Below are 14,536 nucleotides of genomic sequence, written 5' to 3' on the forward strand. Positions count from 1 at the left end.
ACTTCATTAATTTTTTTTTTGTTTATTGCTGCTGCGATTCTGATCCATCCTCTCTCAATTTTATTTGCTCAAAAACTTCTATCAAACCGCTCCAACTGCGAGCCTAACGAGAACCTCGTAGACTCCAACACCGGTGGCCTCACGTAGCAGAAAACGAACATTTTTCGAAGAGGCATGAACAATTTTCTTCCACTGACCTTCTTTAAATAGCCGCATGAATCCCGAACAATTCGTCAACATGTTCCAAACCGGTAAATATCACAAATGCATTGCGATCCTTGGCAGTTACGGCACTATCTTTCGCACATTCTCCTCGAGGTTCTTCCGTGTACGATTGTTCCACCATCATTTTCAGACCCAGATCTATAAAAAAGGCTGCATTGATCTCATCAGGCACTATAAACCCCTGGCATCAAAGAATCCATTTGAAGCCAATATCTAGCTCTGATACCAATTGTTAAGAAATTTACCCGAGAACACAAATTGATTACGGAGAATTACTGAGAGGAATAAATATAAAAATAACCAACAACAACCATAAACACATAAACACACATGCTTATCCGGGAAACCCCAAATCTGGGGAAAAACCCAACCTAATAAGATCTCATTAGCATTGGCCAAAACCCTGGCCAATCCGACCAAGTGAGCCTTCACCGCTCACCTTCAGGCCTTTTTATAAGCTCCATTACATATAATACCACGGGCAGAATCCTATGGGTGCACAATACCATGTGCCCCAAAACCATCATTGTTTAACCTGGTCAACTTTGACTCTATCCTGAGTCAAGTTTACCTAACAAAAGAATCTTTGGATCAACCTTGAAGTTAGCACAAAACTCCATAAACTCACGAACAAAGCATCATATCATTCAGAAATCAATGATGAGACTGCCTCAAACTTGTCTGGTTAGATCTGCGAATTAATTCTCCTAGCAAGCTGAAAGAATCTCAGAAACAAGCCTCAAGAATCCTACAAGTTTTTTTGCGGAATAAGGTTGGGAAGGAGGCCGAATAGACCTTTTACACGTGTCAAGAATCTTTCTATAAATTGCCTTCAATCTGGCTTCAGATTGCATGTTAGCTAGCCTGAAATGTCCCACCACATGGCCGAAAACCACCTTAGTAACTAGCACAGAACTTCAAATAAGGTCTTAGGGTTTTGAAGAAGTCTTAGATGTATTCTTCGGATATCGTGCCATGGATTTGATTCAGGAGATGCACAGATTTTTCTTCCTAGGAAAGGATGAATAGCTTCAGAGCAGGCCTAAAATCCCAGTGAAATCCATACCTTCTGCACTTATTTTGTCAAAGTTCCAAGGAAGCAGATGTACCAAATTTTTTCAAAGGATCAAATCATTAGTCATCAGTTTATTGAGTCTTTGTAAACCCATTCTGCAAATTTATAATGTAAATGATGCTAGTAAGACCCTATGTGTATGTAACAACCTAGGTAAGCCTATTATTTTGGCAAGAGTTTCATCCTAGAAGGTTTTTCATTTCACTGACTCATCTGTGTATCTAAACACGGATGGTCGGCATAGTTTTTCCCTCCAACCTCACCCCAAGCTAGGGTGGAATTCTTCGTCAAAGTCTTAGGTGATTCCTATTGTTTTAGCTAAGTCTTATGTAAAAATGATTTGAGAATAATTTAAGCTAATTGGCTAAATTATTTTATTACAAATCACTTGGTCTACTAGATCATATTGTGTCACAGAATTGGGTATATAATTTGAAGGTCTGCACCAAATGGGTTTTCCCCCTTTAAGGATTGAATTATGTAAAACCTTGTGTAAAAAATATTTTATTGCATGGTCCCTCATACTTAGACACAATGGCTAAAATATCAGAGGGTGGAAAAAATATTTAATCCCCTCAAGTGCCAATTAATTAATTTTTCTAGCCAAAACTAAATTAATCCTAAGCCGGAAAATTAATTCATTAGAATCAAAGTTGAAGTCCTAGAGAAATTAAATTCTCCAAGTGGAAAAAATCGTGGGTATCAAAGAAATTAAATTTTGGAGGCCCCCCACCAAGGAAATATTAAAAATTTCAAGAAAAATTAAATCATTGGACCTTGGTGGCTAAGTCAGAGTCAATTTTTTGAGGAAATTAGCTCAGAATAATTAATTTTGAGCTAATAAAAAATGAGTTAAATGAAAAATTCGAAAATTCCTCAAAAATAATTATTTCAACGGCAAAGATTAAAAGTTGATTAAGGATTTATGAACGGCCGAGATAATTTTGACGAGGATCAAACCAATTAGCCGTTATTTTCCACTTGGAGGATTTATCTATAAATTGAGAGTCATTTGTGTCTCAAGCCATCTAAAGTTTGGCTAAGAAAATTTTGCAGAAAAACTAATGTAATGCTACTGTCCTGCTAGGAACGTTTCTTGAATCATAATAAAGACTTTGGGGTGAAGTTCATGGTGTTTATAGAATATTGATTCGTGGTACGTGTTGGGTACGGGCATTCCTATATTGTGCTTAAATTTTTTAAAGTTTGTTTATTCATTAGATGGTGATAAGAATATTATATTGGTAGATTTTGGGTTTCTCTTAGGTGATCCGATTCGCTATATGTCTAACAAGATTTCTTGAAGAAAATATATAGTGTTTGCAGGTTCCCCAGTCCTTGGGCTCTAAGTTCACAAACTGCGGACATACGCTAACTTTGTTTGAACTTCAGATATTTTTATGGTTTATCTAACTTTGCTAAGGTTGTAGCTTGCATTTATTTTCCAAAATATACTTAGCCATTTATCAAAAAATCTCTAAAAAAATATTTCTCAAAATTCCTTTTAAAAGCATTGTATATTTGTACATTTGTAAATGAATTTGTATAATATTATTTTGTTAATTATTTTTTTAATTGGGGTTTCGAGGTTTTAAGATTTCTGTATATATTGGGGTTTTGAGTTTTTGTAAATTTATTTGTGCAGGTGAAATCAAGAGAGAAGAGTTGGATCACAGCTAGATTTAGGCTCTTGCGGGTAAGATCTAGTCTCCGAAATTTTTGTAGGGCCAGCTATTTTTTGATAGGTGGTTGTCATTGATGTCAACCCAAGCAGCCCCTGGAGCTACCCTGATCTTTGTCAGCAAATTTGGCACGAAAATTCATGGTTTCTTGTCTCCTAACCAACCTAAAAGCCTAACTATTTCATACTTGTCCTTGGTTGAATCATGTAGTAGAACCCTTAGGGGGTATTTAGCCAAGGACCATTTGGTTTACTTGATCCTTAAGAGCTACAAGGGAAGCCTCCCTTGTGGGGATTGTATCCAACGACAACAACGAGGGGAATAGTAGATGAGGTGACAATGGTAACACTCTCATTTATTGCTCTCAATCTAGATTGCTTGGTGAGGATTTGCACTAGGGTGCTAGATTTTGCTTAAAGGGAACTCCTATCATAGATGCAATTAAAGTTGAAAATTCAATGAATATTTATCTATAGTTGGCAAAGACATCAATCAATTAAGCATCACTTACAAATCCAGATAAAATTGAAGGTCCATCTTTTGCCACTAACAATCCTATTATATCATATGGAAGTTCAACTATAAAACTCTATCATCACCCAAATCATAAATTCCATTGCAAATATCAAAAGTCAGTTTGCATTTCTAATTATTGGAATACCAATTTAACTTATTTCCAAAGCCATAACAAGAATTGCAGTTAAAAAAATCCCTAATAATATATTGCACCATACAGCGTTACAAAAAATCAAATTACGATCGACTGACCCTTTCACAATGCAAATTTTTTTGTCTAGCAATTTCCAGGTTGTACTGTTTAGTTGCTTCAACCATAACAGCATCAAGTAAAAGCATTGCAGGCAATAACAAAATCAAATTAGGAAGAACTGACCCTTTTGCAATGCAACATTTTTCTCCGGAGCTTCAAAGATCATATGAATTAGTTGCTTCAAACTTGGCAGCAACAAAGAAAAAGCATCACATGCAAGAATAAAGATGTAGCATTTTCTAGATTATGCTTTGAGAACAAAGCATCACAGGCAAGAACAAAGATGTAGCATTTTCTAGATTATGCTTTGAGGACAAAGCATCTTTGAAGGGGGAAGAAATGTAACATACATAAAATTCATCTATAATAATAAGTATTAACAATAATAATAATTTTAAATAACCAAATGTCACGCGACTAAAAGGCATGTCTATTCAAGTAGGTGACCATTCAATGCATATTTATGCACAATGTCACATTTTATTGTAATCATCAATCATTTATATATTCAATTTCAATACATCATATTTATCCTATATGGATTTCTCATTGATGTCCTATTTATTTTGAATGTTCAATTTTTTAATCCGTTGGTCATTACATAACCTAAACAACATGTCTATTGAGAAATGCAAAAGTTTTAACCAACAAATCAGTAGCACAATATTTTGGCAGGGTCCACATAATAACAATGAATGTGTATAAAAAAAAATTCTCTTATAAAAGTGCACATAAGAATGTGTATATGAATATTTTCAAGAATAATCCACCAGGTATTGAATACAACCGACTTAAGGGAAGAACCTTTCATTTTTCGTTCTCAAGAACCAAGCAGAAAAATTATAACTTACCACTTCATTCTCAGTTTGAATGTATTCCACAAACGACCCGACAGCCCTGCAAGATAAAATTACATCTTTAAAATTTCAGATTTTGACCTAAAATTTGCAAATTTGATGCATAACCATAGAATTTATCCAGTTGTGAAACATTAACTGACTAATTTGAAGATTTGAATACAGGATAAGTATCTTTGTCTTTCACGTAAGACGGTTAATTTCCTGAACATTAGTTAGTAGTGCTACCATCAAAGCGATCGTATAATAGTACAGTACACAACATAGAGGCAAGTAAAGAAAATGGCACTTACTTTAATGCTGCAATCCTAACACGGTTGCTTCTTTCATCTTGCAGGCATTTTACAAATACTGTTTGTAGTGTAGAAAAATGTGGTCTCAAGAAATCTCCTATAGTCTCTGTTAAAGAGCTGAAGAGGATCAAAGCAACCTGATAACAAGAGATTCACAACATGGCAAAGGGTATTATACATGGATGCAAATATTGTGAAACAATGATGCATATAAAGAATATTTGAAATCAATAAAACCATCGATTCAATATGTTAAACATCATGAAAGGTAGATTTATGTTCAAATGATGGACTTAACTCTATAAGAATCATAGGTAGATTAAGACATTCATCTTTGTAACCCAGAAGCTACAAAGATTATTTGGACTGAAATGCCAACTTGGGAAGCATAAAACAATAAATCTAAGGCCAAGTTCCAAACTGCCTAAAAACATTCATCTGAATATTCCACGCAAGAATAAAGATTACTACTAAAAAAAATTACTGATGTGAGATGCATGTTTACATTCCAAGCAACTTATGATGTCCATGTGGGATAATAAGACACGTGGGATTTACCAAGGCCACTCACTCAAGTTTAAGAAACATAACCCACGGATATATGCAATGGACACAAGTAAAGCAACCTACTCCCTATAAACAGATATCCTAGCATAGGAACTCTTACCCATGTACATACAGGGATTTTTCTCCAAAAATGCAGATTTTCAGCCAGCAGCCTCATATGATCCTCATATAGCAGTTTCTCAGATGCCTCTCACTCATATATTGATCAGCTCATCCACTTCATCAGATTGTTCGCCAAATTATGGCAGGTCAACAAACATGAGGGGCACTAACCGTTGCCGTACACAAATTGCTTAAATTTAATGTTTTAGCCTTTAGGACATTTAAGTAAGGATCATGGGCTGAAATCAAATAATGGATAATGATGCTTGGAAGTTGTACTTGTTGCCTTATTTCACCTTGGTGGTCATCATTTCTTTCACTGTCTAGGAAGGGCACGAATAGGAGGCCTTGATTGATGTAGTGTGTCCTGCTTCACACTTACCAATTGTCCTTAATTCTTTTGTTTGGTTGTTGTCGGTCGCTTGTACTAGTTCCCTGCTTGCCTCATTCAATGAGAAGAGGGCCTGGAAATCACTCACAAGTTGACGCAGCTGCTAAAAAAATGAAATATAAAAGCTTATGCCACAATGTCAAAATGCAAAAGAATGACAAGGGATGGTTGTTAAAATCCAATTTAACTTGAGTACAACTTTTATACGGATCTAAGGTTTGGGGTCATAGTTTACTAGAGTCTGATTGGTCCTCCATACAGAGAGTACAGACCATCCTCCTTTGTTGCTTCATTCAATGCAAACAGAATATTCCTCAGCCCATCATTCTCGCAGAGTTTGGCACTCAGCCCTTCTAACTTGAGGCAATGTTCAATCTCATCTCACTTCTACAATGTGTTTGGACTTTTGCTGATATAGCACAAGGACATGACAAATATCCATACTTGGCCTACCATTGATTAGAGTCCATTATAAAAGCTAGTCCTTCGGCTCAGTCTCAATGCTAGTATGTTATGCTCTTGACCTGCGAGAAATTCCAGAATACCAGAAATGCAAAGAAATATAGCCCAAAACACCGAATAAAATGAGAAAAACAGCAAGTATTTTATTATTCAGAATTAGATTCAATGTTCACTTGCCTCTTCGAGGGGGCAACCTCCAGCATAGCAGAGCTCAATTACAATAAGACTCGATGATCTTTCCTTTACTAAGACTATTTATAGCTAAATGACACCCAAAACCCTAACTACCAGTGGTCCCTTGAATAACACAGGTTAACCACTTTATTTATTAACTATGGCCCATTTACAACTAACTGTGGTCCCCTTTCTCTAATGCGGGTCAACCACTTACAATTATTAATGTGGGCTTTATTTACTCTCTAACTAACTATGACTATGACTCGGTGCATTGGGGTTAGGGTTGGACCCTAACATGCCCTCCCCCACAAAAAGAGCCTTGTCCTCGAGGATGAAGCTGCAGAAACTACTAAAGAATAGTGGTTGGTTCCCAGATCGCATCTTCTAGAGAGGTGTCTTTCCACCTGACGAGGACTTCCTTGATCGTGCGGCCATAGAGATGTCTTTCACAGTATCGAGGGCATGTTCTGGTTGGAGCCAAAGAGAGCCTTCCTCATCCAATTCGGGTAAACTGCTTTGAATTCTACAGTTGTTCCCCACTATTTTCTTGAGGCATGATATATGGAAGACAGGATGGATTTTTGAAGTTGGTGGCAAGGCTGGTTTGTAGGCGACTGCTCCAATGCACTAAAGTATCTGATAAGGTCCATAGAATTTTGGTGCTAGTTTCTGGCAACCCTTTTCTTTGAGAGATGTTTGCTTATATGGTTGCAGTCGTAGGAATACCTGATCCCCTTCTTGAAATGTGCGCTTGGAACAATGTTGGTCTGCCTATTGCTTCATTTGATTCTGAGCTTGATGTAGATTATCTTTGAGATGAGCTATCATGGCGCACGGTTCTATAGGAGTTGATCAACTGCCTACACCTTAGAACATCCAAGGATATAAGAAATAGGTGAAGGTGGGAGTTGGCCATACACTGCCTCGTATGGAGTCATCTTGGTGGCTTCATGATAGTTAGTATTATACCACCATTCAACTAAAGGTAGCCACTGTACCCATTTATGTTGCTTTTATGAAGTGAGGCACCTTAGATATGTCTCCAAACATTTGTTCACTGCTTCTGTTTGACCATCAGTTTGGGGATGATATGCGGTACTTAGTTGGAGTTGCATGCCTTGTAGCTTGAAAATTTCTTACCAAAATTTGTTGGTGAAAGTGGGGTCGCGATCAGACACAATGGAAGTCGACATGCCATGCAGTTTGAAGATCTGGTCCATGAAAGCTTGAGCCACCAAAGTGGGGGTAAATAGGTGGGGTAGAACGCAAAAATGAGAATCTTTAGAAAGTCTGTCCACAACCACCATGATGACGGATTTGTTGCCCGACTTTGGGAGACCAATGATGAAATCCATGGAAACATCCATCCAGACAGAGGCAAGGAGTGGCAATGGTTGTAAGGTTCCCGGTAACTTGATTGTTTCTCCTTTGTTGCGTTGACACACATCACATTCAGCTACAAAATTAAGAATGTCTTTTTCCATGCCAGTCCAAAAGAAAGAACGACGAGCATGAGCATAAGTCTTCTGAAAGCTTGAATGCTCGCAATTGGAGATGAGTGCAACTCTTCCAAAATGCGGGTTTTGAGGGTGGATGTTGACGATATAACTACTCGATCCTTGTAGCGAAGAATATCATCCTTCCAAGAGTAGTCGGCTGAGGAATTAGGATCTTCTCTCAAGTTATTAATAAGTTGGGAGAGAGAGGGGGGGTATGAGAACCATTCCTTGCAGACCTCCTCAATCCAATCTGGTATGGAAATAAAGATTGATAGCAGGGTGCTTTCATCCTCAAATTGGCACGATAAAGCATCAGCTACTACATTGTCACGCCCTTTCTTGTAAATTATCTCATAATCATATCCCAGCATTTTGGCCAGCCATTTATTTTGTTGTGGCGATGATAGAGGTTGCTCCAAACAATATTTTAGGCTTTGATGGTCCATGTGGATTTGGAAACATCGCCCCAACAAGTATGGTCGCCAAGTGTCTACCGCATGTACGATGGCCATAATTTCTTTCTCATAGGTAGATTGACCCAGATGTTTTCCACTCAGTTGTTGGTTGGTGAAGGCCAATGGTCGACCTTCCTGCATTAATACAACACCAATACCAGTACCGAAAGCATCACATTCAATCACAAAAGATTTGGTGAAGTCTAGTAGGGCCAATATGGGAGTGGAGCACATGGCCTGTTTGAGAGCCACGAACGTCTGCTAAGCTGCATCAATCCAGAGAAATGATTTTTTCTTGAGAAGATTAGTGAGGGGTCTAGCAATGTGACCATAATTGCGGACAAATTTGCGATAGTAGCCAATGAGACCCAAGAATCCCCTCAAACTCTTCAAGGTTTTTGGTTGGGCCAATCTTGCATTGCCTGTATCTTTTTTCAATCAACACTCACTCCTTCACGACCCACAATGTGTCCCAAATACTCGACTTCTTCCACGCCAAAAGAGCACTTGGACAATTTGACAAATAATTTGTGATTCTGGAGCAGTTGCAAGATCAAGTCTACATGTTGAAGATGTTTGTCCCAAGTTAGGCTGTAGATGAGAATGTCATCAAAGAAGACGGGGACAAATTTTCGAAGATATGGTTTCAGCAGGTGGTTCATGAGGCTTTGAAAAGTAGATGGAGCATTACAGAGACCAAATGGCATGACCAAGAATTCATAATGACATTCACGAGTTCAGAAGGCAGTTTTGGGAATGTCTACTTCCTTCATGCGTATTTGGTTATAGCCAGAGCAAAGATCTAGCTTGGTAAATAATTGAGCACCATGTAGTTCATCAAGAAGATCATCAACAACCGGAATAGGAAATTTGTCTTTGACAGTGAGCTTGTTGAGGGCCCGAAAGTCCAGACACATGCGCCATTCTCCATCTTTCTTTAGCACCATGACCACTGGTGATGAATACGAACTGATGCTAGGACGAATAACACCGGTTTCGAGGAGTTCCTTGATGATTTTTTCAATTTCATTCTTTTGGGTGAAAGGATATTAGTATGGGTGCACATTAGACGGTTGGGCCCCCAGGACCAAAGGGATTTTATGATCATGTTCACCCTAGAGGGTGGAAGCTCTTTAGGTTTGTCAAATACCTGTTGGTGGCGGTCTAAGACCTGTTGCATCTTAGGATGAATATGAGGAGTAGTGGATTCAATGGCCTAGATGGCATTAAATTAGGCGATGACTCCGTGATGGCCCTTTTTCAAAAGCCCCATTCGATGCGAGCTGATGATAGTAGGAGCACCTGCCTGAAGTCCACGTAATGTATGAATATGGTTGTTCTGCTTAAAGCTCATATATAACTCCTGGAAATCCATTGTGATCAAGCCTAGTGTGCAAAGCCATTCAACACCCAAGACAATGTCACAACCACCCATTTCAATAGAAAACATGTGGGTCTTTAGGTGGTAGTCTCCCATCTGAAGTTTAATATTTTCACAACAGCCTTCACATTTCATGGTCCCCCCATCAGCGATAAGGACTTGGAAATTAAAGACTGTCCGCACAAAACAATGAATAGCTTCGATGACTCACTTATGGATAAAGTTATGAGTATTGCCACTATCGATCAATACCACTACTGGTCGATGTTTAAGAAAGCCTCGAATTTTGAGAGTTTGAGGCGAAGAAATTCCCGCCAAAGCATGTAGTGAGATAACTAGTTCATTTGGCATAGTTGTGAGATCATTGTCAGGTTGGGTTTCCTCAACTTCGTCCTTGGGCCCCCAAGGGGTGGGGCTTCCTCAAATGAGCTGTTATCAGTAGCATCAATTTGAAAGAATTTTGGTTCCTTGCATTTACGCCTGAGGAGTATTTGTCATCACAGTAGTAGCACAGTCCTTGTTTTCTTCTTTCAGCCATTTCTGTTGGAGACACCTTTTGAACCTTAAGTGTTTGGGTAGGGCCCTGAGCCTAGGTGGGACGCCCCTTGGCTATGAAATTTGGATGAGTGGACTGGGCAGCTAAGGTGAGTTCCACCTCGACGGCCTTTTTGTAGGCATCCATCCACGTAGTTGGGTGGTGCATCCAGACATGGGCTTGGATGGCTTCTTTGAGACCACTAATGAAACACTCCAAGTAGAAGTCATCTCCTAGACCGTCATCTCTAATGGCCAATGTCTCAAAGGCTGCAATGTAGTCTTTTACTATGCCTGTTTGTCGGAGCTTAGTGAGATGGCCCAAAAAATTAGATTCCCTGTCAAAGCAGTCACATAGGGCTTTTGAGAACATGTGCCAAGTTATGTTCCCGGGATAACATTTCTAATGCCACTGCCACCATTGCCATCTCTCTTGGTCCAAGTAAAGGGCTCCCACACGTAGTTTAGTGTGATCTTCGCAAATATCATTAAGGGAGAAATATTGTTCCAATTGTGCTACCCATACTGCAGGATTAGAGCCATCAAATTTGTACATGTCCAACTTGGGTGGCCGAGGGTGGGAATGTTGGTGATTTCCATGGAAGTGAATGTGATGGCTAGATTCTCCTTCGAGGTGTTCATCAACACTATGCTCCTCCCGATGAGGCCTCTGCATCATATTGGTGAGTTGTGAAAGATGTGAGGTAATTTGCTCCATATTGCCTTGGAACTCATCCAACCTTTTTTCAAGGCTCTCGATCTTCTCATAGGCCATGACTTGAGATCTAGTACCTACCATACACAAACCCCAGTCAATTACTTAAGAGTAGTCTTCTTGCAAAGAGGGCGAGCTCAAGAATCTATTGGCGAGGATCACTTGAAGTCACTTCGGAAAAAATTGGCACCACTAGAAAATTGAGGCTGACAAGTGAATGGTACGACTGTGATCAACTCATTGTCCTGAAGCTTATGGGCTAAGTCTCTTGCAAGCGTCTCAGATGGTCTAAGACTTATTTTTTCTTTCTTTCTTTTTTTACTCCAAAAGGAGTTTTACTTCTCGTTGATTGATACTGCAGTGACCAAATTCCAGAAAACTTGATCCTACCCAATGTCCTGCGAAAATAGGGTCTGAACTGTGGTAGCAGCAAGCCTCACTGCACAAAAAGTTTGATGCACTGTGAAACCATAACTGTTGAATGTGAGTTGCACAGCGGCGGTAGAACCCCAACTGTTGGATCTGGTTTGTACGGCGGCGGCAGAACCCCAACTATTGGATCTGATTTGCACTGCGGCAGCAAAATCCCAACTGTTGGATCTGATCTGAAAGATAAGGTAGTGGACGATCTGTAGATAGCAAAGGGAATTATGGTCACAAAGGAGTGTCAGGGGCTACAGATCGCAATATACACAGGGGTCCAACAATAGTACTCAACCCAAATCTTTTAGGGTGCTAACTAAGGAGGATCGACTGTACCCTTAGTCGTACTACCCAACTACCTTATCGTACGCACAAGTAATCTCCCCGAGTGTTGTTCTCAGTGTACTATAGTCTGTAGCAGCCTAAGTCACCTGACACGGGGATTCGGGATTCGTAGGTTTCGGGATTCGTGATGTCAGATTCGGACACGTTGACCCCCCAGAACAGGACACGTAGGATTCGTTATATATATATATATATATATATATATATATATATATATATATATTAAAAATTAGATATTTCTTACACAAATTTTAATTAATGATATAAATTTATTGATTTCAAACATAGATCTTCATCTATAGCTATTAGCATCCGTAGTACATACAAAATTCAAATAAATGTCAGTGGTACTGGTCACATAAATGATAAATCTATTAAAAATTTAAATCATGATTCATAATTCATAACTGAAAGACAACTTACAACTACAAGATAGTAAGATAAACACACTGACAACTGTAGTTTTCTCATTAAGTCATCAAATCAAAATGTGTTACATAAGTAGTGCTGGTGCAATGCCAATGGCAAATAGAAATAGAAAATATAAAACAACTACAGGTATACAAGCCTCAAGGCATCAATCAGCATCAGAATCAGCATCACTGTCCTCATCATCATGGTCCCCACTGCTCGCCTCTGCATCCTCCTCCTCCCCTGTATCCATAGTCGCCTCTGCATCTGCTGGTGTGGAGGTTGACCCCTCTAAGGCATCAAATCTAACAGGCTCTAGCACTGGATCATTGAGATCCATGTTGGCCAATGCCAACTCAACAGTGGTGTCCAGACCCATATCATCAGGAAAGACATCCCACATCTTTGTCTTTCCCCTCAACCACTCTTACCTCTGCCTGTAAATAAGACGAAGGTTGGTGTGCACATACACCATTGTCTTTGCCCTGGACTGCTCAAGCCTGCTCTTCTTCACACTATACAAATTCCCATATGTGCTCCAATTCCTCTCGCAACAAGAGGATGAAGTCACCTGAGAGAGGAGCCTCATGGCTAACTGCTGAAGAGGAGGGCTTGTTGCCCCATGATTTGCCCACCAAGAATAGGGCTTCTTAGCCCCCCTGTCTCTAATCACATCATAACCTCCAAATCGACCACTGCCAGTGGAAAACTCTGCAAAGGCATCCTCCACCTCAGCAAGCAATGCACTATCCTGATAAATCCGCCTGAATGCCTCTTTCCTCCCCTGTGAGATTTCACCATCCATGTGAGGATGGAATCTGCGGAAAGGTCCACCATTCAACCACTCATGGCTGTAGTATTTGGGGTTCAATGAGTGAGCCAAACAATGTAAAGGTGTACAATTCTTGTCCCATCTGCTGACAAGAATATCATGTATGGTATCACAGAAGTCCTCTGGTGATGTCTCATACTCGGGGCACTCACTTTGTAGAATAATGCTCCTCACAGACTCAATCATGGAATCCCATCCCTCATAAACCTCTCCTAGGATGGGTTTGTCTGTATCTGCAACTCGAAGCAAAGAAATGATAGGGTCCATGATCCGAATAATTAGATCTACCCTCTCCCACCAAGCATCATCTAGCACTATGTCCTTCACTCTTTTAGAGGCTACCTGATTTGTCTTTCTCCAAAAAGACCAAAACTCAGAAATAACCATGGACCCAAGAGCAGTCTTGACTTCCCTCAACCTCTTCAACATCATGAATGAAGATGCAAACCGTGTATCAACAATCTTCAACAATGATAGATCGCTGTACTCCTTGTAGATAGTGAGGGCATTTGTATGATTTTGCACAAAGTTACGGATATGTCTTGCATCCTCAATAATGCTTCCAATTCAAAGCACATCAGAAGCAATGGATTTCAGTGCTAAGTTCAATGAATGGACAATGCAAGGTGTCCAAAACACTTGTGGATATTTAGCTTCCACAATCATGCCAGCAGCCTTGCAAACAGGTGCATTATCTGTAATGATTTGCACACAAGAGTCAACACCTACATCATCAATAACTTTAATAAATAACTCACCCATAAATTGTGCATCCTTGTATTCGCCAAGTGTATCCACTGCTTTCAGGAAAATTGGACCACTCAAGGAAGACACCATGAAGTTGATGATTGGGTGTCGTGCTGGATCTGTCCATTCATCAGAAACAATGCTAACCCGAGATGTTGGCCATGATGCTACAATAGGCTCAAGCATTTTTTGCACTTCTTTTTTTGCCTTCGTCAACAATGTGGTTCTCAGCATCTCTGACCCAGGAGGCACATACCCTGTTGGAGCCCCTTGAGTTAGAGCTCGGCGGCACATCTCAATAAATAGAGGTGAATGTGCAACATTAAATGATATGAAGTTTTGGTAGAAGAAGAAGGCAATGGTGAGATCAAGCTCTTCTCGTCTCTCTTTTTGGAAAATCTTGTCCATTGGACCAAGTGCTCTTCTTTTTGATAATTGTCCCCCAGTAGAAGTAGAACTCTCAAATGGAAATTTGGTGGGGGCTTTCCTCAAAAATGGAAGGGGGTCTTCATTCTTGGGTTTTTTTTATTTTGAAGCCACATGTTCCATACCAACATTGGCCTCCTTTTCCAGTTCTTTTCTCTTTTGTGAAGA

At 39.6% G+C, this 14,536-nt stretch overlaps 1 protein-coding gene across 1 annotated transcript in view; it reads right to left on the minus strand.

Annotated features, from left to right (window-relative positions):
• Positions 1 to 14,536, minus strand: part of LOC149163256 (ARM repeat superfamily protein) — a 188,381-nt gene that overhangs the window by 151,624 nt on the left and 22,221 nt on the right. Inside the window, exons 3-4 of the mRNA XM_089431653.1 lie at positions 4,902 to 5,038; positions 4,603 to 4,648 (exon numbers count right to left, since the gene is read on the minus strand). Coding sequence (XP_089287779.1) covers positions 4,603 to 4,648; positions 4,902 to 5,038 — 183 coding nt within the window. The remainder of the gene's footprint in view (positions 1 to 4,602; positions 4,649 to 4,901; positions 5,039 to 14,536) is intronic.

This window comes from Pinus tabuliformis, chromosome 5_1 (genome assembly GCF_031772625.1).
Source record: "Pinus tabuliformis cultivar Carrire ecotype Pingquan chromosome 5_1, CPIR1, whole genome shotgun sequence".
In the NCBI taxonomy this organism is placed as follows: domain Eukaryota; kingdom Viridiplantae; phylum Streptophyta; class Pinopsida; order Pinales; family Pinaceae; genus Pinus; species Pinus tabuliformis.